Genomic DNA, 27431 nt, shown 5'->3' with positions numbered 1-27431 from the left:
AAATTCAATTGTGCCAATAAATTAGAATTCATGAATTTTTGGATGTTTATTGCACTAAGATTGAAAGAGTGCAGAGAAAATTTACTAGGATGTTGCCAGGACTTCAGGAATTGAGTTGTACAGCAAGCGTAAACAGGTTAGGACTTTATTCCCTGGAACATAGAAGAATGAAGGGAGTTTTAATAGAGGTAAACAAAATTATGTGAGTTGAAGGAGCAGGTAACAGGCCATGTGGGGCCTTGATCTTGCACCAACATTCAGTAATTGCAGATCGTAACCTGTTCCCCATAAAACCTGGGTCCTCAGAAATCAATAGCATCCACATCACATTTGCCTTAAAAATATTCAATGGCTCACCCAACATGATTTTCTATTATAGAGAATTCCAAAGATTCACAATCTTTTAAGAGAAGAAAACTGTTCATCAGAATGGGTGAAACCAGAAACCTAAAAACCAACACCACTCGATTTAAGAACAGTTTCTTTCCAACAACTATCAGGCCCTTGAACCTGCCCTTCTTACACTAATCATGGACTGTTCCGACACCACAAAAAGACGGTAAAGTCTTTGCTGTGGAATAGCTGAATATTTATTATATATTTAATTTTGTATTTATTGTCTCTTTTTTAAATTCAATTGAGTGCACTGTTGTAGTTTTTAAGTTATTTTTGTCATTTTTTTTTTAAACAAAGTACCTGTTCAGCTGCAGAAAATAAGAATTTTGGTGCATTGCACATTTTGCAATGAATATGACAATAACATTATTATTATTAAAAGTTCCTGCCTGGACTGGACAGGATAGATCCAGGAAGAATGCTCCTGACGTTGCAGAAGTCCATAACAAAGGGTCACAGGGTAAGGATAAGGGGGAAGAGCCATTTAAACATAGAAACATAGAAGATAGGAGCAGGAGTAGGTCATTCGACCCTTCGAGCCTGCTCCGCCATTCAACGAGATCATGGCTGATCTTAAAGTTCAGTACCCCGTCCCCGCCTTCTCTCCATCACCTTTAATACTGAGATGAAGAGAAACTGAGATGAAGAGAAACCTCTTCACTCAGAGAGTTGTGAACTTGACCAACTCCCTGCTGCAGAAAGATGTTGAAACCAGTTCATTATATATGAGTATATATAATGTAGACCTATTGCTTTGAGGGATCAAATGGTATGGAGAGGACAGAGGGTTCGGGTTCTGGATTTTTATGATAAGCCATGATAGTACTGAATGGTGGAGAAGTTTTGAAGGGCTGAGTGGCCTTTTCTTGTTTTTATGACCTTGTTTTCGGAGATTGTGCCCCTTAGTTCTGAGTCCTTCGCTGAGACCTGTAAGTCCTTTCAGATTTAAGAAGATACTTTCCAATAAGATAATTTCTCATTCATCTAAACACCAACAATGTAGGCCCAAACTGTTCATTAATCCTTGCCAAACCTGCTATGTCCTGCTAAAATTTAAAAAAAAGATATAAAATGCAGGTGTGGTTTCAGCAATGCTTTGCAGACTTTTAGTAAGGCTTCCCAACTTTTAGTACAGTGGAACCATATAACACTACAGCAAATAACAGGCCCTTCGACCTGTCTAGTCCATCCTAAATTACTATTCTGCATGGTCACATTGACCTGCACCAAGACCATAGCCCTCCATTCCCCTCTAATCTATGTATCTATCCAAAATGTTCATTAATGTCAAAATTGAGTCCATGTTCAACACTTCAGCTGACAACTCTGTACGTTCTCACCATTTCTGCATTAAGGTCCTCCTCATGTTCCCATGTTGCACAGGCTGGGCCAAGGGCTTGTTTCCATGCTGTATAACTCTCTGGCTCTATTACTATATCTTGGCCCATATTTGATTCAAACTGCTTCCCCTGTCAAGAGGTAATGTGGACAGAACAATGACTGTGTGCTTTGCTTAGTTGGCAATACAACTAAATAGTAAATGAATGTAACAATGTTCAGATCAGATACCATTTATTGTCATGTAATAAACCAGAAAGGTAACACAGGAGCTCCTCAACTTACGTTCCAGCAAACCCATTGTAAGTAAAAAAAAGTCGTGTCTTTTCTTACTCAAAATCAACATCGAATATGATTATATTTCTTTTATGTAATTGATGAATTTCATGTTTCATGTTGATTTGAAAATATAAATAAAATAATTTTAAAAATCATGCCGTAAAAGAATATCGCACCTACTATTTTTTATCATTAAATTTTGAATATTCCACACTGAAGAAAACCATTAACGTACACAGCTGAAAGCACACTGGGCATGAAGAATGTTTGAAACATTGAACTAAAATTAATTGCTGAGTGGTGAGGATGGTGGCGATGCTAAAGCAACAGGGTCATCAATTTCACTCTCTTCTGATGATGCTTGAGAACAGCTCGTAAAATGCACTCGTCATCGACACTTGCAGAAGGCACTAGGGCATCGACACTTGTTGATGGTTTAACAGGCATAGTCTTCTGGACAGATTGTTTCTTGTTTTCATTGTAAATTTCTCTGTAGCAAGTATGAGCATCCTTTATCTGTTAGTCAGCTCTTGCAAATCTCTCATAATTAACGTCCATTTCTTCTAACATTTGCACGTTGATTGCAAAAGTCCTATCTCAAGTGCTATAGCTTTTGGCTTTCATGCTGAGCAAGTGTCTTGAGTTTTGTCTCTAGATTAATTGTTTTCTTTTCCTTCTCACCAGAAGCAGGAGACACACATGGGCATTTAGTAGACGTGATGGGTCGGTTACAGTGCACTTCTTCACATGATCGCTACAGAGATTGCGAGTGTGGCTGAATCAGCATCGCGAGAGAGTATGCTGTATGATACTCTTGCACGATACTGCCATCACCCAGCATCGTGAGAAAGTAGTGTACCGCATATCCCAAGCATGGGAACAGAATGGAATTCAAAATTGAGCATACGGATTCAAACCATTATAACTTGGAAAAATTGTAAGTTGGACCGTCGTAAGTAGGGGAGAACCTGCATTACACAAAATTATCTTTACTCTGCCAGAAGGCAAATAGAGATTTGTCATTAGCACTGCCTGGCTCTTACAGTCAAAGAAAGAGAAGCATAAGATAGTCCCCCCAGAGTCACCGAATGTCCATGAATTCACCTCTAACTCTCCCGCAGCCTATGAAACTGCATAAAACTGAACATACAGCATGATAACAGGTCCCTTCAGCCCACAAGCCCAATTCCACACAATTGACTTATTGCCCCCGATACATTTTTGTAGGGTGGGAGGAAACCAGAATACCCAGAGGAAACTCACGCAGACACAGGAAGAACGTACAAACTTCAGCGTGGGATTGAAACCCCAGACCTGGTCACTGGTGCTATAACAGGGTTGCACTATCCACTACGCTAACCTGCTGCTCAATGTATGGATACGAAGCTAAGGTGCCAAGGGGATTTGAACAGTTTTCTTTCAATGACAAAAAAAGATTGTGAATAAAGTTTATTTGGGAGTAAAAAAAAACCTCAACAAATAAATTGAATAAAAACACTTGATTTCCTGTATTCTTCAGTTGAAACAATTGTGAAAATTCTCCCTGATTTTCCATGAAGCATTGAAGGGTCAAGCTTATATTCAATCTACACTGTACGTTGCACTGAATAGAATGCAATTGCATAGATTTGTTAGCACAGGACCTGTCGAACTCTTGTAGCAAACTGGTTATAATTGGGTATTGATCAATGCCATTTACTTTAAATAAAGCTTAATAGGAAAGAGCAATAACTCCTTTTTTTTCTGAACAGTAGTCTGTTTATTCATGTATCTCTGGGGAATATCATTTCCCTAAACTCTCATACATCGCAAAAATTGTGCATGCTTTCTGTTCTTAGCTGCACCTTCACTTGTTTTGATTCTGGATGCCATTTTATCTGTATTTTTGTGCAATTTATTGAGCTGGCAACAATCCTTTCTGCAAATCTCTTTGACTTGACTTCCAAACGTGGCAGTAAAAATATTCTCATATTTGCTTATCAGCATTTTCTTTGAGCTGATCACTGGCTCAACTGAGACTTTGGACTGGCCAGATGGAAAAAAACGCTGCTTGAGTTATGAAACTCGACAAAAGTAAAATAAAATAAACTCACCAATTTAAGCTGGAAACATGTACACATACATAAACTTCAGTCTTCAGTGTCAAGAGACCAAAAAAATTATAGGGATAAGATCCATGCTGCTGTTGCAGTTTGAGAGAGGAAAAGAGGCAACCAGAGAGAAATGAACATTCTTTGCTGCCTGCTTCACGTATTAATGGATTGTATAAAATTAATAAAGAAAATTGGTCAAATTAAGGAGTGAAACATGAAAACCTGCAGACACTGTGATTGTAGTAAAAACGCATAGAAATGCATGAGGAACTCAGCCAGTCTCGCAGAGTCCATAGACCTGACATCTTACCAATATTTTGGGCCTGAGCCCTTCTTCAAGGAATAAGCAAAATACAGGAAGGTTTCATAATAAAAACTGAAAAAGAGCAGGGTGAGGAATCCAGACCGATGAAAGGTTGCATGGCATGTTGGCATAGTGGTTGGTGCAACACTGTTACAGCACCAGTAATTGGGACCGGATTTTGAATGGTGCAGTGTTTGTCAAAAGTTTCTACATTCTCTCTGCATCTGCGTGGGTTTCTTCTGGGGTCTCCGGCTTTCTCCCACCATTCAAATAAAGCATACTGGTGATTGTAGGTTCATTGGGTTTAATTGGACAGTACGGGCTCGTGGGCCAAAATGCCTTGTTACCATGCTGTGTGTCTAAATTTAAAAAAAAAGAGATGTTAATGAGAAGAGGAGAGGTGAGAATTGATTTTGGCTCTGTGAAAGGAGACAGAGGGAAAAGGGAAGAGATGGTGTGTGTGTGTGTGTGTGTGTGTGTGTGTGTGTGTGTGTGTGTGTGTGTGTGTGTGTGTGTGTGTGTGTGTGTGTGTGAGAGAGAGAGATGTCAGCAAAAATAAGAAAATGATTGGTGACTTCAGGAAAGGAAAACCAGAGGTAGACAATCCAGTGATCATTGGGCAATCAGAGATGGAAAGGGTGAGCATATTTAGGTTCTTAGGAGTCACTATCTCACAGGATCTTTACTGGACACACACACCAATGGCATCGTGAAGAAAGCACGTCACCACCTCTACTTCCTCAGGAGTTTGCGGAGGTTTGGTATGACACCGGAAACCCTGGCAAATTTCTACAGAGTTGTGGTGGAAAGTGTACTGACTGATCATGGTCTGATATGGGAACACCCATACCCCTGAGCCTCCAAAAGATAGTGGACATAGCACAGGACATCACAGGCAAAATCTTCCCCATTATGGTATACATCTACAGAGAATGCATTGGAGGGGAACAGCAATCATCAAAGACCCACATCACCCTACACATGATCTTTTCTCACTGTTGCCATCAGGAAAGAGGTACAGGTGCCACAAGACTCTCACCACCAGGTTTAGGAACAGACTCCTCAATAGCAAACTCAATCAGAGACTCATTTAAAGACTCTTGTGCATTTTATTGATTTTCTTTGTTCTCTTTGTATTGCACAGTCAATTTGTTTGCATTTGTTTACAGTTCTTTTATTTGTTTAGATGTTTATGCTGTGTACAGTTTATTTTTTGCACTACCAATTAGTAGTAATTCTGCCATGCTCACAGAAAAAAAAGGAATCTCAGGGTTGTATGTGATGTCATGTATGTACTCTGATAATAAATCTGAAATCTGAAATTTTAGGTAAGAGTTAGAAACAGACAGTGCTGGGTTGGGAAACACTAAGGTTGAAGGCTGTGTGAACAAGATGAATAGAAATTATGAGTTCAGATATGGTGCATCATACAGTTGCAATAAATTTTTAACTGCCATGTTGGTATACATTTATCACAATGCAACAATAAAGTCTTTCATTTATTTCAAGCCTTTGGCATCCCACTTCGAATATCTGAATGTAACTTTTAATCAATGAACCTGGAAATGTGCCAGATATTTTATGGACAACAACCTCCCACTATTAGTGGTCTGCAAGGCAAAGTAACATTTTTTTTGTATTGTTGGAGAAATTCAGTAGGTCAGGATGATTTGTGGAGGGAAATGGAGAGTCAATGTACCTAATCTTGATGATGGTCTTGACCCCAAATGGCAACTCTCTATTTCTCTCCACAGATGCTGGCTGACCCACTGAATTCCTTCAGCATGTTGTTTATTGGTCCGGATTCAAGCATCTGCAGTCTTTAGTGTCTGTGACTCTTTTGCTCATGTGAGACTGAAAGAGATTAGGTAGGATATCATTCCTATTGTTACAGAATTCTGTGTTGTGTATTGGCCTATGTGTTGTGTGGGTTTATGTTAAAAAGTGACAGTTTGCCTTAGAGAGCCAAGGTGAAGGTGGACTGGTGAGAGAGTGGGAGACAGACTGAGCATGTGCAGAAAATGATCTAAAAATTTCTGTACTTGGACAATAAACCACCACTGTTGTGGTGAAAGAAGGACCAGAGCAGGAGTCATAGTCTGGAGGACAGTTTAGAATGTTGGGAATTCAAAAAGGGATGAACATTCCAAAGACAGCCAGAGGATCCGGACCAAGCCAGTGGTTCCTCTCTCTGCAAGCAACACAAGAAGACAACTTTGAATTTTGTGCTCTCTCTCTCTCTCAAAGATCTTTTGGCTTCAGTTTACCAAACAAACAATTTTGTTTCTGATCTTTGTTTCGGTTGAGATTGAAGTTTTGTGAGTCTTGTGTGTTTTGATTTTGTTTTGTGTCTAAGTTTTTCTATGGGCTGGTTGGAAGTATAACTTAGACTTTAATTACATATGTTATGTTTAGGTTGGGGAATTTATTAGTTTTATACTGTTATAGAGATTTGCATAATAACCAGTGGGCATTGTTATAAAAGGGGGGGGGGGTTTGAATTAAAGTTTGAAGGTGAATTTTTGTTAATAAAGTAATTGTTCATCTTTACCCCTGTGTGATATGCCTTCTTTGTGGTTGCTGGTTTGATCTTATAACACTATTTAAAATTTTCATGGGAAATACAGAGCCTTTATTTGATGTTTGAGGTCAGCATTCAACACCAATGTAACAGCAAAACTCATAATCATAGAACACTACAGCACAGAAACAGGACCTTTGACTTGTCTAGTCCTATTTATTCTGCCTAGTCCAAATGACCTACACCCAAACCATAGTCCCACAACCATGTACAGTAAAACCTCTTTGATCTGGCACATCTGGGGATTGGTAGATACTGGGCAACTAAATTTTCCAGTTGAATTGACTGCGAGGCGCACCAATCTTAAATGTCCATATTTTTCACCTATTTATTTTCAGCAATTTTTTTTTTTTGCCAGTTGCTTGAGGCTGCCGCTTGCTTGAATTCTGGATAACATAAGTTTTACTGTACCTATCCAAAGAGCTGATTTCTGTGCAGTAGTGTTCTTTGGTTCAATTCTTACATTCAATACTTTGATTTATGAAGGCCAACATGCCAAAAGCTTTCATTATGGCCCTATCGCTCTGTGATAACATTTTCAAGAAATTTTGTATTATTAATCCCAGATCAACCTGTTCGGCTGCTCTCTACAATTCCCTACCATTTAGTGTGTTCTTCTTGCCCTGATACATCCTCCCAAAGTGTAACACCCTCACATTTGTCCACATTAAATTCCATCTGCCACTTTACTGCCCATTTCCCCAGCTGGTTCAGATCCTGCTCGAAGCTTTGAAAGCCTTCCTCATTGTCCACTATTCACCATGCCTCCAAAACCTCATACAAATCTAAGGGAGTTGAGACTCTGTTCATCACTTTGCAAGTGGATCCATGACTTCCTCATCAGCAGACCCCAATCAATGTGAATTGGCCACATCACCTCCTCTTCACAGATGCTCCACAACTGCATGCTATGTCTGCTGCTCTGTTTGCTGTACAGTTATGTCCGGGTAGCCAAGTTCAGCTCCAATTCAAGCTATAAATTTGCAGATGATACCACCTTATTAGCTGACTAATTGAAACTGATCTTGCTTTCAATATCAGCAAAGCCAAAGACCTTATTGTTGATTTTAAGAAGGAGAAGCCTGTTCACACTGTTGGGATGGAGGTGGAGAGATACAGAACCTCAAGTTTCTGGGAGTCCTTTACTCAAGACCTCTCCTGGAGCCAGCACATAGACTATGGTCAAATTAAGGAGTAAAACACAAAAGTCTTCAGACACGATGATGGTAGTGAAAACACAGACATGCTGGAGGAGCTCAGCCAGTCTCGCAGCTTCTGTAGGAGATAAAGAAATATTAACAATGTTTTGGGATTGAGCTCTTTCTCACGGTTACTGAGTTCTCTGTTTTGATACCAGTGTCTATTTTTTTTAAACAAACTTTGAGCAGATTTGGAATGTCGGTGAATACTCATACTTTTATAGGTGCACCATGGAAAGTATACAGACTGGTTGCCTCACAGCCAAGTTTGGGTATTTGACTGCCAGGAATGAGAAAGGCTCCCGTAGATAACTAACATAGCCAGGTCCATTATAGGCTTGGACTTCCATGCATTGAAGAAGTTTATATGAGGTGCTGCCTCAAGAAGGGAGCCGAAATCATAAAGGACCCCCACCATCAGCCTGATCACAGCCTTTTTTCACTGCTACGTTTGGGCAGACGTGGGGAAGCCTGAAGCCCAACACCACTAGGTTGAAGAAAAGTCTCCGAACAGCAGCTATCAGGATCTCAAACCTTCCCTTTTTACACTAATTATAGACTGCTCTGACACAACAAAAGGATTGTCTGCACAATTGGAAAGTAATTTTATTGGCACAAAGATAACTCTAAATATTTATAATCTATCTATCTTCTGTACTTATTGTCTCTTTTGAATTCAATAACACATTCTATTATTTTTTTCAGTTTTATTGTTTCTTCTCCTTTTCAAAGAAAGCAGTCCGAGAGCCGGCAAACATTCCTCGCATGCTAATCGCTTCATTCCAGGAATTATTCTTTCAAATCTTCAATGCCAGAACATCCTTTCTTAAATTAGGATCCCAAAACTCTAACCCATATTCCAAATGAACGTCACCAGTACCTTACAAAGCCTTAACATCACATCCTTCTTCTATCCTATTCCTCTAGATATGAAAGCCAACACTCCATTCACCTTTTTCACCCCCTGACTCAACCTGAAGGTTAACCTTTATCCTGAATCAGATTCTCCAGAAGTATTTATGGACTTGGCTAAGACTACAATGAAAGCAGGCCTTTCATGCACAGATGAGACCCGTGTGGAAGCTGTTTGAAGCGACCCCTTCTCAGCTGTGTGAACAAGACCATAGAGTGATAGAACACTGAAATAAGTTCTTTGGTGATAATGATGAAAGTAAAGATTTTTAAATTTAAATTCAAATTTAAAATTTAGACATGTACTCCGTTTTGAAGTGTGGAAGGAAACCAAATTGCTTGGAGGAAACCTATGAAGACATGGTTAGGACGTTCAAATTCCTTACAGAGAGTGCTGGGTTCGAACCGCAGTCGTTGGTGCTGTAACAGTGTTGCGCTAACTGCTATGTTAACTGTGCCACCCTTTGTCACACACATAGGTACAGATGCACTGAAACTCTTAAACAGTAAAATTTGCAGATGGAGGGGTTAAGATCTGTAATGTCAGTTATACTTTACATCCAATGGATGCTATGTGATCTTCTGAATTCTTGATTGCTGCAGCTGCACAGGTAACTTTAGTCCTGGAAGAGTGTCCCAGTTTGGGAACAAGCCCACCATCAAGGAAACATCCATGCTAATCCATTTACCAGGATTTGATTCATAGCTTTCTATTATGCCTTGGCATTTCATGAGCTTGTCTGAGTACCTCTTAAATGTTGTGAGAGTTTGTGCCTCCACCACCCTACCCCACTTACCCCATCAGTTATCTTCGAGATGGAAAAAGCTCCTCCATCAATCCATCATTCAAATCACATATGTCCTAATCTAAACCCACACTTTCTAGGGGATTTTGGGTCATGGTCTCATGGAGGTACAGCACAGAAATACACTCATCAGTCCAACTTGTCTGTGCTGATCAAGTAACACTCATTTGTCTATCTTCAGCCCATATCCCTCTGATGTAGCCGTTCTCAAAAGGGACCCTAGGTTCCTCAGGAGGGGGAGGGGCACAGCGCACAGAGGAAACCAAAACTTGACACCTACACAGGTAATGGGTAAAAACACAAAATTCCGGAGAGACTCAGCTGATCAGTGTTTTTTTGTGTGGCAAAGGTAATAATGTCTGACACCTGCCGACATTCTTCCATATCTTGATGAGAGGGTCAAGGACAAAACGTAAATTATGTATTTTTACATTTGTTACATAAAGGACACTGTTTGACCTGCTGAGTTTCTCCAGCATTTTGTGTTTTTACTTCAACCATAGTTTCTACAGATTTTCATGATTACTTCACAGGGAAATAGGCCCATAAACATTCAGAATTTAGATTTCAGATTTATTGTCAGAGTACCTACATGACATTACATAGAATCCTGAAAAATATTGAGCAGAGTCCTATGGGGCTATGGGGGCCATAGCCAAAAAAAGGTTGGGAAGGTCTGCTCTAAACCTTTCCTATCAATGTATCAGTCTAAATGATTTTAAGTGCACCAAAGAAAAGGTACAAGGACTGCCTAAAGAAATCTCTTGGTGCCTGCCACATTGACCACCGCCAGTGGGCTGATAACGCCTCAAACCGTGCATCTTGGCGCCTCACAGTTTGGCGGGCAGCAACCTCCTTTGAAGAAGACCGCAGAGCCCACCTCACTGACAAAAGGCAAAGGAGGAAAAACCCAACACCCAACACCCAACCCCAACCAACCAATTTTCCCCTGCAACCGCTGCAATCGTGTCTGCCTGTCCCGCATCGGACTTGTCAGCCACAAACGAGCCTGCAGCTGACGTGGACTTTTTACCGCCTCCATAAATCTTCGTCCGCGAAGCCAAGCCAAAGAAAGAAAGAATACCACTTTCTCTGGATGTTTGTTCCATATAGCCACCTTAATTTTAAATTTTTTAAAAAAATTTAGACATTTCAGTCCGCAAGTCCAAGTATCCTATTAACCTACAGCCCCAGTACGTTTTGAATGGTGGGAAGAAACCAGAGCCCCTGGAGAAAACTCATGCACACGAGGAGAACGTACAAACTCCTTACAGACAGCGCAGGATTTGAACCCTGCTACAGTCCCTATTCCTGGCACTGTAAAAGCATTGCGCTAATCGCTACGGCAACCGTGCCTTAAACCCTTAGACAGGAACAAAAATAGGCTATTCAGCCCATCAAGTCTGTCCCACGATTCAGCCCCACTCCCTGGCCTTTTCCCTATAACCTTTGATGCCCTGGCTATTCAAGAACCTATCAATCTCTCCATCAAATACATCCAATAACTTGGCCTGTGGCAACAAATTCCACAGATTCACCACCATCTGCATGAAAAAGATGTCCCTCAGTTCACTTTTAAATCTTTTGTCTTTCCACTTTATTATCAGATTCTGCTACCTTGGGAAAAGACAATGACAATTTACCATTTGATCAATTGATTCTGGGAAGGAAAATTAGACTTTTAAGGAACCCACCCAATTGCAGTGCAGAACCAGGAGAGCTAGAGTTAGAAAGATTAAACAAGATTTCCCGTGTTTCTGAACACCTCTCATGTTATTGTTTGTTCATTTGAGTTATGGTCTTGAAGTTAAAGACCCAGAAATAGAAGCTTCCAGCCCATACTTTCTTAGCCAGCCATCAAGTACCTATCTCTGCCAAAAATAATTTTTTATTTCCAAAAATTAACTTTATATACAATAAATTATTTTTCAAAAAAGAAACTGTTCAAAGTCTTCATATTCTGAGTGTCATGAAAATTTTTATATTTGTTCTCTATTTAGCACTTTGTAGCACTTTGTCATTACTCCCCCCCCCACACCTCCCCCCCCCCCCCCCCCCCGTTGTTTGAGGGGCTTTGTCTCTGTCTCAGCCCTTCAAAGCCCAGTAACATATGGACTCTACACTGTGGTCCTTCCCCACTGTACCCTCACATTGGCTGTGCCGAGCCTAAGTGTGTCCCTTAGCACGAAGTCCCAGAGTATGGGTGCTGAAAGACCAACAAGTTTTGGGCAGATCAAAGTGCATCATTCACTGAATTAATGGTCTTCCAGCAGGTCTGGATGTCTGTCTCTACATGTGTCCCCAGAAACAACCTGTAAATCAGAAAGCCCTCTGTCACGTTGCTGCTGGGGATGAACCATGACTCGGACCCTTTTCCATGCACTCTTAGCAAATCTGTATCCTATCCATACTAACAACTGCCTTTTCCTTCCTATAAATGCCACATGAGCTGTTGAGATTCATCAACACTTCTATGTACTGTACCTAATTCTATTTGCCTGCATTCAGACCATAATTTTATATGCCTCACTTTTGTCTCGATCAGTGGTTTTCAAACTTTTTCTTTCCACTCACACACCACCTTAAGTACTCCCTGTGCCATAGATGCTCTGTGATTAGTAAGGGAGTACTTAAGGTGGTATGTAAGTGGGAAAAAAAAAGGTTGAGGACCACTGCTCAAGACCCAATTGTTACTGAAATATTTTGTTTGAGAAAAATTGTCATTGGCCCTTTTCCTTTGGGGTTTTGAAACCATCCACATAACGAGTCAATTATGGACGATTAAAATAGTGCTTTTGAATTTTTTTCTTTCCACCCACATAGCACCTTATGCAATCCCTTACTAATCATAGAGCACCTGTGGCATAGGATTATTTAAAGTGGTATGTGAGTGGAAAGAAAAAGTTTGAAAACCACTGGCCTCGATGCTTCTCAAATGCAGTGAAATTACCTGCCTTCACCATATATTGTAGTACATTCCAGGTTTTAACCACTTCCTATGTGAAAAGAAAATCCCTCTCAGATTCCTTTCTGAACCACCTACCCCTCAGCTTACACCTATGCCCTCTTGCCGAGACACCGCCACCCATGGGAAGATGGTTCCTACTATCCCCCCTCCAATCCCCTTCATAATTTTGTAACCCTTTCTCAGATCATCCCACATCTGTTGTGCTCCAGGACAATGAACTCAGTTGATCCCATCTCTCCTTATAACTCAAGTCCTAGTGATGGCTGCTAAATTACTTTAAATTGACAAAAAAACATCAGGATATTTATTTGGAAAAAAAATCAAATTGTTGGAAGAGAATAATGGGTCAAAGCAGCATTTAGCGAAGCAAAGAGATGGTTAACATTTCGAGTCGAGTTCAGTATTTTCTTGTGCCTTTGGAGCCAATTTCAAAGTGATTCAATTGTTTTTTTGTGATGACAAAGGTGATTGTGTGGAGGTGTCTAAGATTATGAGAGGTGTCGACTGTCAGCGCCTTTTCCCCAGGGCAGAAATGGCCAATACCAGAGGACATCCATTAATGGATGGCTGGAATGTATTGCCAGGGATGGTGGTGGAGGCTGATACTATTGGGATGTGGATGTAAGAAAATGGAGGGTTCAGGGCTGTGAAGGAGGGAAGGTTGACATTGATGTAGAGTAGGTCGGCCAACATCGTGGGCTGAAGGACCATTATTTTTCTGTAATATTCTTTGTTCTATGGAACATTTGATGGGCCATCATAGCAAAGGTATCTGTTTCAGATATATTGGAGAAGATATTGAGTTATCTTGCTTCCAGCCTAGTAAAAACACTTGGATTCAAAGGTATAGTGTTTTTGATGCTTTTCTCAATTTCAGAATATCCCATTGTGTTTCATAGACACACAAGTATTTTCAAAACAAAGACAGAAATTGCCAGATAGTCTCAGCAGATCTGATGGAGGGTCATTGAGTTGAAACAGAAAAATAGGGAAGAGATGGATGGAACACTAGGACTATCTCGAAGAAGGTGAGACTAAATAAGTAAATGTGGTTGTAGATTTTTGATTTTCTGACATTTTCTATTTTCATTTCAATTTTCTTGCATTTGCTGTTCATTTTTTGGACATACAGGTCATTCAGCCCATGAGCCTATGCCGCCCAATTTAAACCAATTAACTTACAACACCCATACAATTTGAAGAGTGGGAGGAAACTGAAGGACCCTGACGAAACACATGCATACACGGGGAGAACATACAAACTCATTACAGACAGCGCCAAATTTGAATCTGGGTCGCTGGCGCTGTAACAGTGTTGCACTAACTGTATCAAGTACACAAAAATACAATGCGTCAAGTATTTTTGAAAAGCAGTCACTATTGTAATGAAAGAAATGGGACAGCAAATTTATACACAATAGGCTCCTGCAAGTAGCAATGAGACCATGGTCTACATTAGGGCCTTAGATATCAACAAGGCTCAATTCCCTGAGCTACAATATCTCCAACTGAGGCAGCAATGCTTCACATAATTGGCCCTAAGGAATCAAACAAGATGTCAAATGGAACTTTTCACACAATGAGTAATAAACCTATAGGGTTTACTGCAGAAGGCCATTAAAGTAATCGAAACAGACAGTTCAAGAGACAATTAGATGGTCTTCTAGAGAGAGCGAGACTTTGAAATATATGTTGAGAAACAGTAAAGACATTGTTCGCCCATTAAGAAGCAATAGGCTAGCTTGTGACTGATGATCTTTCTCTTCCCTTCAAAGTCCCATATTTCTTTCTTTGGCTTTATAACAACGAGCACAAGTTTTCTACTGCATCTATTGTGCCTTTCATCTCATCTTTAATCCTCGCAAAAACGTGACAAGGGTCAAGCAATCTATTATGTAGTCTTACATTATTTTCTCTTCACATTTTTTATTGATGGCATTGACTTTCATGAGAAGATGTTTACCTCATAATCAAGGTCCAGGAAATCAAACTCTCCCTTTGTCTGAATTTGCTGTGTGTCTGCGTCCACAGTAAAGTTCACTTGCTTCTTATTGCGTTCGACTGCAACATAATGCCAGTGTTGGTCATCGAGGAGACTGCCCAATCTGATAGAAGTATGTTCACTACCAGCCTGTAGGGTTCTGTCACCTTTAAAAGCAAGGAAGCAGGCAAATCATATTGTGCTTTGCAGATAACTACCGCAAATAGCAATCCACTGCGATACTGCAAACATATTGAAAAGACAAGCATTTTATGTAACTGTCCATACTACCTTATTGAATTGTACCCTTTTTGTTTGTATGTCCTTTATCAAAATCAATAAAATATTTTGAAAAGGAAAGACAAGTACGGTTAATTGTGAAGACTCTGCTTTGTAGGATATTATACCCAGTATTTGTTTTTTTTAAATCTTGCACTAACTGCAATTGTGAATAATTATTTATCTTTCATTTTATAGTTATCTATTTTTATGCCTTGACGTTATATGATAATTTAATTTATATTATGGGTTGTTGATGTATCTTACATACTTGTTTGGTTGAAACTAGTGAGAATTTTACATCTGCACATGTATTTGTGTATAAACAATAAAATCTCCTCTCATAATATTCTTCCTCTTGCTATCTCCCTTAATGAGTCAGTGACATTATTTTGGCCCAAAATTTTGTTCACAGGACTATAACAGGTTTAACTCGGTGAGTATAGTTTTAATGCCAATAATCTAGCACCCTCGGGACCCCGACTGTGTGAATTTCAGATTTTCACCAATTTTGGACTGCATATACCAATGGTCCTTGGCCTTGTTTATTCTACTCACATAACACCTTATAACTTCTTACTAACCACAGAGCACCTATGGCATTCTATGTGAAGGTGCAGAGAAAAATGGTAACAACATCTTATCTCTATTTTTGTCTGTTTATTATGATCAGTTTTATTGCCCACTTCTAATTTCCCTTCAAGGCACTGGCTTGTTTTGGCATCAGAAAAACTCTCATACAAGTGCCAGACCAGATAAGAATTGACTATTTCCTCTTCAAAGGATATGAGTAAACCAGATAATATTTTTCACACGTCAGTAATTTCACGATTACTGTTCTCTACCTGTAATTGAAATCGAATTTCCCAGCTGGGATTTGAATTAATTTCTCTGGATCATCTCGAATCACCATCCATGTCAGCTAAGTTGCCTCAGAGCTAGTCCCATAAATGAGAAATTATCTCCTGTGTCTGCAAATAGGGTCTGTCCCAAACAATTGACTGCCCAATTCTCTCCATGCTGTCTGTTTTCCTAACTCCCCCAATGTCTCATTCTTTGCTCATTATCACTTGCCTTTAATTGATCATAGGCAAATGGAGCAATTACAGTTGCTACATTGTATGAAAGTTGAAAAACCCTTTGCAGACACTGTAAATCTGAGATAAAATCCTGGAAAACTCAGTAGGTTGGGCAGCATCCGTGGAGAGACGAACAGAGTTTTTTTTAAGTCAATAATTCTTCAATAGAGTTTCATAACATTATATAATCTGCTAAGTTCCCTCCTGTATTTTCTTTAAGAGAGAAATGAACAAGGTTCCATACTTGAGCGAACAGGAATAAGACATTGAAGTAAACCAAATCAAATTGAAGGGCTCAAGCCCAAAATGTTGGTTATGTATCTTTATCTTTGCTATACAAAGTACACTGTTTGTCCTACTGAGTTTCTCCAGTATTGTGTTATTACTTGGCAAACAAATGGTTGAAGGGCTCAGGCCCAAAACGTCGGCTGCCTTTTGCTTCCTGTGGATGCTGCATGACCTGCTGAGTTTCTCCAGCCCTTTTGTGCATTGTACTAGATCCCATACCTAAGTTGATCTCCAGTGAGAGCTTGCTTTTCTTCAGCTCCAGTGTGATATAGTCACCCTGGTGCCCCTCACCATGCAGAACCATGCCGTCACTCCTCATCGTCTTAAATTTCAGGGAGATGGCATCCTTCACTGTGGTAATGCTTTTTTGGTTGAATCTGTAGAAGATGGAACTCTTCCCATTGAAGTCAGCAACATCTGATTCTGTGAAAGCAAACTGAAACTGTGACCCCTCAGATATAAGCCCCACAAACTACAGGAATGAAATTAGAAGTCAAATTTCCAAAAGGTTTTCTGAGCCATTAAAATACAGGAGCCATGATACCTACCTGAAGAACAGGGATGACCTACACTGATCATGGCCATGTCGAGGCTAACAGACAAAGAACGGTTTTGCAGTTTAGCCCTACATTTTGGAGTTCAGAACAATGGAAGAACTTAATGAACAACACAAGGTTTTGAGGGGACGACTCAGAGGATGTTTCTTCAAATAAGGGGCATGAGCGGTCATCTTTTTTCAGTGGGGCAGAGAAAAGAATTTTTTCTCTCAAAGGGCTATCTCAAGGGTGAAGATGGAAGGGCAATAAATATCAATAACTGGATGTCAAAATTGCTCAAAAAATAACCTGTGGAAATCTTTTTTTATGAGGGGAATCAATGTAAAGGAGATGTGAAGGAGAGTGGGGGTCTGAACCAAATTAGCCTTGATTTTACTCAATGGTCCAGCTGGCTTAAGAAAATGAATGGTTTAGCAGTGGTCCACTTTCCTTTTTAATTTGCATATTCAGTTATAAACATAGATCATTACAGTTAAGGCATTTCAGCACATGATGTGGTGCTGACCTACAGTATATATGGTAAGTGTGAGCAGTTCCTTTAGTCGTTCAGCATTCACACTGCCCGTGGGAAGAAGCTGTTCCTCAGCCTGGCAGTGCTGGCTCTGAATCTCCTGTATCTCTTTCTGACAGGAGCAGGTGAAAGATGCTGTGTGCAGGATGCAAGGGGTCCTCAATGATTTTGTATGTCCTATACATCATGAAAATGGGGCGTTTGCAACTGGAACTCACATTGGGGCTGAGGAAAGTTAGTACAGGAGCAGACTGAAGAGGCAGAGTGGGAAGGGTAAGGCAGCAGCCCCCATAGGATTGGCCTACCAGGCAGAGATAGAATATTACAGTTCTATCATGTTGCACCTCTGTCTAGCTCATCAATCCCCTGTTGGTCCCCTGTCTGACCCCTACCACCCTCCCCTCTTTACACCACCTCTGTACTAATTTTCCTCAGTCCTGATGAAAAGTTCCACCTGGAAACATTGTCCATTCATTTTTCTTCCCCTCGCACTGGTATTGATCGACCCACTGAGCTCCTCCAGCCGATTTTGTTTGGCTTTAGATTCTTGCATCTTCAGTTTTAGCTGCCACCGGCAAGTTGGCACTGCTTTTCCACTGAGGTTAGGTGAGATTAAAAACAAGAGGACGTTGCCGAAGGGTGAAAGGGGAAAAGTTTACGGGACATATTAGGGGGAACTTCTTCACACGGAGAGCGGTGGGAGTGTGAAACAAGCTGCCAAATGAATTGGTAATTGCAGGCTCAATTTTGACATTTAAGAAAAATTTGGACAAATACATGGGAAGGCTATGGACTGGGTGCAGGTCAATGAGACTTGGCAGAAAAATTAGTTTGGTACAGACTATAAGGGTCAAGGGCCTCTTTGTGAACTGTAGTGTTCTATGGTACTTCCTGACACAGTCGAGGTTGATGAAATATTATGTGGCTCTCTGTATTCTATCTGTTGCAGTGAAGGAAATTCTAGGAAGACATGAAGAATCTAACAGGACCTGACACAGGCAAAGCTGATTGGAAAATCACTCAGCTCTGGCTTCTTCAAGTTGCCTGTAGATTAAATGTCGGTCATTGCGCAGTTGACATCAATCTCAGCTCTTGAATGATTCTAGGATCAAGTTCAATTCCATAGATTGACACAGAATTTAGAATTCAGCAAAGGAAGACCAAAAGATTGATTGTTAGAGGAATGAATAAAAGACTGAGCTTCAGGGAACTAAAAGTAAATTATCCTGAAATCTTTCATAAATATGCGAAGTAAGATTAGTGTAAATTTAAGTGGATTCTCTACAGTCAGAATATAATTGGGGACAAAAAACACAACAGAACAATTAAGCAGATATGTCTACTAAGGGAGGACATCATAACCATGCAATATGTTAAATAACCAAGTGTATAAAAACAGGGAGGCAAATAAGGAAATCAGTATCAGTAAAGAAATAAGGCTTCAAAAATTAGTGGGCTAATGTCTCCCTTCGGGAAAGAGATACAGAAGTGACAGAGCCAGCACCACCAGGCTGAGGAACACTTTCATTAAACAGACAGTCAGAATGTTGAATGACCAAAGGTACTGCTCACAGTAACCATCCGAGACGATCATATTCATGAAACAATACTTATTTATTTGCATATATGAATACTTGTCCTGCATATGTATTGTTTATCTTTATGAGAGTTATGTCTGGTTGTATTTCTGCATGTTTTGCATTTGGGGACCGGAGAATGCTACTGGCCACCGTGACAGAGGTGCACCAAAGAAAAGGTACAAGGACTGCCTAAAGAAATCTCTTGATGCCTGCCCCATTGACCACCGCCAGTGGGCTGATATCGCCTCAAACCGTGCATCTTGGCGCCTCACAGTTCGGCAGGCAGCAACCTCCTTTGAAGAAGACCGCAGAGCCCACCTCACAGACAAAAGGCAAAGGAGGAAAAACCCAACACCCAACCCCAACCAACCAATTTTCCCCTGCAACCGCTGCAACCGTGTCTGCCTGTCTCGCATCGGACTTGTCAGCCGCAAACGAGCCTGCAGCTGACATGGACATTTACCGCCTCCATAAATCTTCGTCCGCGAAGCCAAGCCAAAGAAAGATTTGTGTAATCAGATGACAATAAACTTGACTTGATTTGATGAATCTCAGAGTACAACCAAGATCATCCCTGCCCTCCACAAGATCGTCTCTCATCCACTTGCACTTAATCTAAATGCTGCAAGATCTGATTGGTATCAGAACCTATAGTTCAGGGACAGAGCCAGTGCTGCACTGCTGTATGACACCATAGATTAGTATGTTCTCTGCACTGCCCAAGGAAACAGACTTACAATTGAGGTAATCAAATATAATTTGATACTTGGAGGCTCCTTGGATTACTGTGGCACTTTCTTTGTTGCTGTTAACTGGCTTCAAACTCAATGCCCATTGGTTTGAATATCCCTCAAGAATCATTAGAAAAATTAATTTGGACAGTCTCTGCTAGTTCCTAATGGATGCAATTTTACAGCGAAAAATCAGCAATAATTCACTAAACTGGCAATGTCATTTTAAAAGGCCTCAGGAATGAAAACATTCTGTCTGTAGTAGTGTCCTATGGTTAATACTTGCAATAACTTGGAAGAAAGTTTCCATTCAAGATGCCTGCCAATCAGAGACTTTTGTCAGGACTGTAATTTCCTCAATCATCTCAATAAAAGTAGAAATGGATTGGTTGTCTTCATCAGAAAAAGTTGAAGAGACCAGGACTCACCTTTGTAGAACAGAGAGAGAAAAAAATTGCAGTGTGATGTGATGGAGGAGTTTTAACTAAGATTGGGCATAGCAACATTTTTGATTTGGGGGAAAAACATAAATTGTAAATAAAAGACAGAAATTGAGGAAAAGCTTAAAATCCACAAGTTGGATCAGGAGGTCAAAATAAAAGATGTGTCAACCTCCAGAATATATGAAAGAAGTGGATAAGCACATGAGAGAGAAAAGAGTAGAAAACTCTTTCTAAATTGATCTTTGATTGCCAGCCCTCAAATATCAGCCCCAATAATATTTGTTCCCGCAGACTTGGATCCTTGGGTCACATGCATGGGAGGCAGTCGTGTCTCTCATGAGGGAAGATGAGGGGAGGAGGCAGATGAGGAGACTAGAGTGGAGAGTGAACTCTAGCATGGACAAGTTGGGCTGAATGGCTCGCTTCCATGCAGTTAGTTCTGTTTAGTTTAAGTGGGCCAGGGGAAATGATGTTGATGGTGTTAGTTCCTCAGCGATATGGCTTCATACTTGAATATGGCCAGTTGCCACTAGGGAAGCATTCGTGTGACATCTGAGGAATGTAAATTCATCCACAGGCCAGAAGAGGGATTTGGAACAGCATGATAGTTTGCGCGCATGCGCAGGTCTCAGAAGTCATATCAAGACAAGTTTATTGTCATCTGTTTGCACAAGTACAACCCAACAAAACAGTGTTTTCTGGACCTCGGTGCAAAAAACATTGCAGACACACAATCAGACATAACTGACAAACAGACAAACAATACATATGCAGGACAAGTATTTCATCTGTACAAATAAATAAGTAAGTATTGTTTCATGAATATTAGAGTCTCAGATGGTTAGTATGAGGAGTTCCTTTGGTTGTTCAACATTCTCACTGCCTGTGGGAAGAAGCAGTTCCTCAGCCTGGTGGTGCTAGCTCTGATATTCCATGATATCTTCCCTGATAGGAACAGCTAAAAGATGCTGTGTGCAGGACAGAAGGGGTCCTCGATGATTTTGCGTGTCAATTATCACGTCAATGGGGGTGGGGGGTGGGGTGGGAGAGAAACTCCAAAAGGAGGAGAGAAGCAGTGTGGCAGTTAGCTGTGTGTCATAGAGCGAATGGGAAAGGCAGGGGGTGTGGTGAGGGAGGATTCTCTTTCTCTGACTGTAAGAGGCAATTTCTGCCAATGACCAAATCAGTCGGCCTTACACAAGATGAAAACAAATTTTGTATTATATTGCACTGTCTTTATTACATGACAATAAATTGAATCTTTAATCTTGATTCTGGGAAGGAGATGAAAAATAAAATGTCGACACAATTATTGTGTGCTGAAGACAACTGTGTCCTTTTAATTGTTTGTGTAGCATCGAAACAGCAATCACAATTCAGCCACTGATGTAAATCACGAAAATCTGTACACTGTGGATAAAGTAAAAACACAACATGCTGGAGAATGCAGCGACCTCCCAGTAGCCAACAATTTCAATTCTGAGTCACACTCCCAAGCTCACATGTCTGTCCATGGCCTTACGTACTATCCCATCCAGACCACCCACAGATTGGAGGAATTTTCCATCTGGACACTCTCCAACCAGATGGCTTTAAAATTGATTTCTCTGGTTTCTGCTAAACTTGCTCACCTTTTCTTTCCACTCCCCCATCCAGTCTTTCCAGTTCTCCCCTCCTTTCCCTCTTACCCACCCAGCCATCCCTCGTCCCCCTTATCGCTGCTGTCCCTTCCCTCCTCTTTCCACCTATCATCTCCTGCCTTTGCCACCTCCGCCCCTACCTTTTTGGTCGGATGCCTGCCAGCATTCTCTCATACCTTGATGAAGGGCTCAAGCCCAAAATGACAGTTATGCATTTTTACCTTTGCTACATAAGGGACACTGTTTGACCTGTTGAACTTCTCCAGCTTTTTGTGTTTTTTACTCAGCCACTGATGGTCTCTGGGCACTTTGGCTCATTTTTCTATCTTCACCAGTACCTACTAATTTTGTCAGAGCATCTTTTGCTCCCTCCTTTCGCATCACCCAAATTCCATCCAGATCAACCAACAATGTAATTGCTCCGATAATCAGCAGGTTCCAGCCTGTGCATCTCAGGTTTCCATCATTTGCATTTTTTAAGTTTTTGAGAAATTTCAAATATTTATTCAACTTCTCCTACATGCATCTCTTATGGATAGACCTTTTGTTATTGAACAGAATTTACTGTTCTCTTTCACCCAACTCCACCAGAGTACAAGCAGGTCCCTTGGTCCATAATTTCTGCTCCAAAACACAATGCCAAATAAAATTAAATCTCTCCTGCCTCCTCACAAACAGCAACAGTAAGGACCTCTCAATGGCTGACCATTTTAATTCCACACACCATTTCCACACTGATTGGTCTGTCCATGGTCTTGCACTGCCAAGTCGAGGCCATCCGCAAATTGGAGGAAAAATCATTTATATTCCATCTCGGCAGTCTCCAACCAGAGAGCATCAGAATGGACATCCAATTTCCATAAGCTCCTCTCCTGGTCTCTCTCTTTCTCTAATTTTCTGACTTCTTTCTTCCAGCATCCAACCCCCTTCTTTCATCTTATGAAAATGCTACCCCTTCTCCTCTGATCTCTCCCTTATCACTTAACCTGCATCCATCCATCACCTCATACCTGATAGCCCAGTGGTTCTCAACCTTTTTTTACCCACTCAAATACCACCTTTCACTAACCACAGAGCACCTATGCTATAGGTGGTATGTAAGTGGGATAAACATTTTGAGAACGACTGCGTTGGCCTGTGCACCTCCCCCTTCCCCTTCCTCCCTCCTCTCCTCCTCTTCTCCAAAGCCAGTATAAATTTCCTCAAATAAGGAGACCAGAACTGGACACTACTCCAGGTGCGGTCTCACCAGTACCTTATACAGTTGCAACATTACTTCCCTACTCCTGAATTCAATTCCTCTAGCGATGAAGGTCAACATTCCATTTGTCTTTTTAATAACCTGCTCCACCTGCAACCTAACTTTTTGCGATTCATGCACAAGCACTCCCAAGTCCCTCTGCACAACAGAATGCTGTAGTTTTTCACCCTTTAAATAATATTCAGCTCTTTTATTTTTCTTGCCAAAGTGGATAACCTCACACTTACTAACGTTGTACTCCATCTGCCAGACCTTTGCCCACTCATCCAGCTTAACTATATCCCTCTGCAGACTCTCCACATCCTTATTAAAATTTGCTCTTCCACTCAATTTGGTGTCATCCACAAACTTGGCTACACCACATTTTGTCCCCTCCTCCAAGTCATCAATGTAAATGATGAACAGTTGTGGGCCTAACACTGACCCCTGTGGCACCCCACTTACCACTCTCTGCCAACCTGAAAAACTCCCACTTATCCTGACTCTCTGCCTCCTGTCAGACAACCAATCTTCAATCCAGGCCAATATACTTCCCCGGACTCCATTTTCCTGTAACTTACTGATAAGTCTCTTGTGCGGCCCCTTATCAAATGCTTTCTGGAAATCCAAATACACAACATCAACCAGCTCCCCTCTATCCACCGCACCCATCATATCATCTAAGAATCCCAACAAGTTTGTCAAACAAGATCTTCCCTTTCTAAAACCATGCTGTGTCTGCCTGATTGAACCCTTACGTTCCAAAAGTTTCACTATTTCATCTTTAATGATGGCTTCAACATTTTTCCAACTACAGACGTCAAGCTAATTGGCCGATAATTTCCAGACCTGCCTACATCCCTTCTTACAAAGTGGCGTGACATTTGCTGTCTTCCAGTCAGCCGGGACCTGCCCAGAATCCAAGGAATTTTGGTATATGACCACCAATGCATCAACTATATCTTCTGCCATTTCCTTCAGAACCTTTGGATGCATATCATCAGGACCAGGTGATTTGTCTGGCTTTAGTCCCATTAGTTTCTCTATCACTACTTCCTTTGTAACAACTATTTTATCAAGGCCCTCCCCAACATTCGCATCCTTAACTCTGCACTTGGGCATGCTGGACATGTCTTCCACCATGAAGACTGACACAAAATATTTGTTTAATGCCTCGGCCATTTCCTCATTTTTTGCTACCAGTTTTCCTTTCTCATCCTCCAAGGGTCCTATGTTAACTCTGGCCACCCTCTTCCGTTTTATATATTTATAAATTTTTTTGCTTTCTGTTTTTATATTTTGTGCCAATTTACTTTCATAATACTTTTTCCCATTTCTTATTACCCGCTTTGTAACCCCTTGTTGTCTCTTAAAGTTATCCAAATCTTCCAGCTTTCCTCTGCTCTTTGCAGCTTTGTACACCTGCACCTTCAATTTTATACTCTCCTTTATTTCCTTTGTTAACCACGGTTGATTTTTCCCTCCCTTGCTGCCTTTTTCCTGACCGGAATATATTTTTGTTGAGCATTACAAAATATTTCTTTGAAAATCATCCACTGTTCCTCAACTGTTTCATCAATTAGCCTGGGCTCCCAGTCCACTCTGCCAATTCCTCCCTCATCCTATGGTAGTCACCCCTGTTTAAGCATAATATATTACTTTTAGATCTAACTATTTCCCCTTCCATCTGAATGAGAAATTCAATCATCCTATGATCGCTATTTCCCAGATGGTCTCTGACCATCATTTACTCAACCTATCTCATTGCACAACACTAGATCCAGGAGAGCATTTTCTCTTGTTGGTTCCTTAACATGCTGCTCAAGAAAGCTATCGCGGATGCATTCTATGAAGTCCTCTTCCAGACTCCCACGACCAACTTGATTTTCCCAATCTATGTGGAAGTCCCCCATGACTACTGCCGTATCATTATTACATGCCTCACTTATCTCTCTATTTATTTCCTGTGCCACTAAACTATTGTTATTTGGTGGGCGATAGATAACACCCACCAATAATTTTTTCCCTTTGTTATTCTTTATCTCTACCCAAATGGACTCAACATTATGCTTTTTAGATCTTACATCATTCCTCACTACTGCCTGGAGCTCATCTTTGATGAAGAGTGCAACTCCACCTCCCTTACCATCCTATCTCTTTGCACCACCTGATACCCTTGAAAGTTTAATTCCCATTTAGGGTCACCTAGTAGCCATGTTTCCGTGATGGCTACCAAATCATAGGCATGGGTACCGATTTGCGCCTCAAGTTCACGAACCTGATTTCTAATACTGTGGGCATTCAGATAAAGTGCCCTTATGCTCTTTGTCCTTTTAATATCTAGTGACTTCTGTAACCTTTTCTTTTGATTTTTCTGCCCACTATTTATTTTGTAATTTTCTTAACACTATCATTGACCCGAAAACTCACTGCACCATCTGATTTTTTACTTTCTCCTCCCAACATTACTTTTCCTATTTTACTTTTCCTGGCCATTACTTTATCTTCCCTACCTTTTTCTCTATCACTCTGGTTCCCATAACCCTGCCAAATTAGTTTAAACCTTGCCCCACTGCTGAACCAAACATACTGGCCAAAATCTTGACACCTTTTGGATTTAGGTGCAACCCGTCCCTCTTGTAAAGATCATGCCTTCCCCAAAAGAGATCTCAATGATCCAAGAAGCCAAATGCTTGCCTTGTACACCAGCACCTCAGCCACATGTTCATTTTCCTTATCCTTACATTCTTTTCATCATCCTGAGATCCTGAGATTCTTGTCTTTCAGCTTTCATCCCAGCTCACTGTAATCCCTTTTCATTACCTCCTCCCTTTTCTTGTCAATGTCGTTTGTACCCACATGTACCAAGACATCAGGCTGCTCTCCCTCTCCTCTCAGAATACTTTGGACCCAATTTGTGATATCTCGTACCCTTGCACCAGGGAGGCAGCACACCATGCAGGTATACTTATCTGGCTCACAGAACCTCCTGTCTGTACCCTTGACAATGGAGTCCCCAATAACTACAGTATTTATCCTTTTCCTTTTCTTTTGCACCACTCTGCCAGGCTCATTGCCATTGACCTGGTGCCCGTGGCCATCTTCTGTCCGGTCATCTCCCCCAAAAGAATCCAACACAACATAACTGCTGCTGAGTGGGATAGTCACTGGTGTGCTCTCCATTTTTCTTGCTTTTTTCTTTCCTCCCCTGACGGTTTCCCACTTACCTGACACGAGTTCTGGAGTATTTATCGCCCTGAAAGTTGAGTCGGTTAACTCCTCACTCTCCCTTACAAGCCGCAGGTCATCAATCTGCAACTCCATATCCCTAATTTGCTCCTTTAGTAACTGCATCTCGGTACACCTGGTGCAGATGTGGCCATTTGGGAGGATGGAGATCACCCATTGTTCCCACATCTGACACCCAGTACAGAGCACTAACCCTATTGGCATGACTCTGAATACGAAGGCAAATAACTCAGCTTACCTTTTCTCCTTGCCTGCTTTTGCCGAAGCCTGATAAGGCAAAGCCAGGAAGTCTCACTCCTTCACTGCTCCACTTACTCACTGAGCCGCTCCTCGCTGGCCACTCTTTCCCCTTTCACTCCTTTTATTGGCCCCTTGACCAATTAACCCCATCACTTTCTGCAAGCTCCTCCTCCTCTGACTCACAGCCCAACTCTCGCCAAGCTCCTCCTCCTACTTCCAGCCGAACCAAGTAGTGAGGTATGTGAATACTCACTACGCCTACGACGTGTTCGAGGATGGATGGGAAGACTCGTTGGCCACCAGGGACCTTTCTCCGGCAGGAGACGTGGGCGTCGCAGAAGAACTGTAGATCGGCAGGACGGGACAGCAGACAACTCAGGAGCACCACAGGCTCCAGAGGATCAGCAGGAAGGAACCATGGTCAACGCAGGAGGGTCACAGACCCCCATGGAGTAGCATGAAGAGCGCCAGACGAACAGACCCCCACAGGTGGAAGGCCCTGCACCATACCCTCGCCCAGGGCCAAGAACCCCAGGCCCTGGCACTCCCCACCTCTCCCGCCCCCGAAGGTCCAGAAGGAAGAGGAAACCTCGTCAAATACTGTACTTATGAACGGGTGCAAAGAGACAGAGGGGGTGGGGGGGGGTGAGGGTCAGTCACAATTTTTTAAGGGAAGGTGAATGTGTTGGTATGTTATTCATGATGTCATTACACCACTAGGTCCCAGGTGGCTCACC

At 41.4% G+C, this 27431-nt stretch overlaps 1 protein-coding gene across 13 annotated transcripts in view; it reads right to left on the bottom strand.

Annotated features, from left to right (window-relative positions):
* LOC138761898 (contactin-associated protein-like 5) overlaps window positions 1–27431 on the bottom strand; it is a 1131905-nt gene that overhangs the window by 539953 nt on the left and 564521 nt on the right. For 11 of the 13 annotated variants that reach the window (XM_069934835.1, XM_069934832.1, XM_069934834.1 and 8 more), the window contains 3 exons: window positions 16723–16926; window positions 14840–15024; window positions 1737–1865 (listed from right to left, as the gene is read on the bottom strand). In XM_069934835.1, the coding sequence (XP_069790936.1) occupies window positions 1737–1865; window positions 14840–15024; window positions 16723–16926 (518 nt within the window). The remainder of the gene's footprint in view (window positions 1–1736; window positions 1866–14839; window positions 15025–16722; window positions 16927–27431) is intronic. The other 2 variants (XM_069934836.1, XM_069934826.1) reach the window with 1 other exon arrangement.

This window comes from Narcine bancroftii, chromosome 4, assembly GCF_036971445.1.
Source record: "Narcine bancroftii isolate sNarBan1 chromosome 4, sNarBan1.hap1, whole genome shotgun sequence".
Taxonomy (NCBI): Eukaryota; Metazoa; Chordata; class Chondrichthyes; order Torpediniformes; family Narcinidae; genus Narcine; species Narcine bancroftii.
This window is presented reverse-complemented; position numbering and strand designations above follow the sequence as displayed.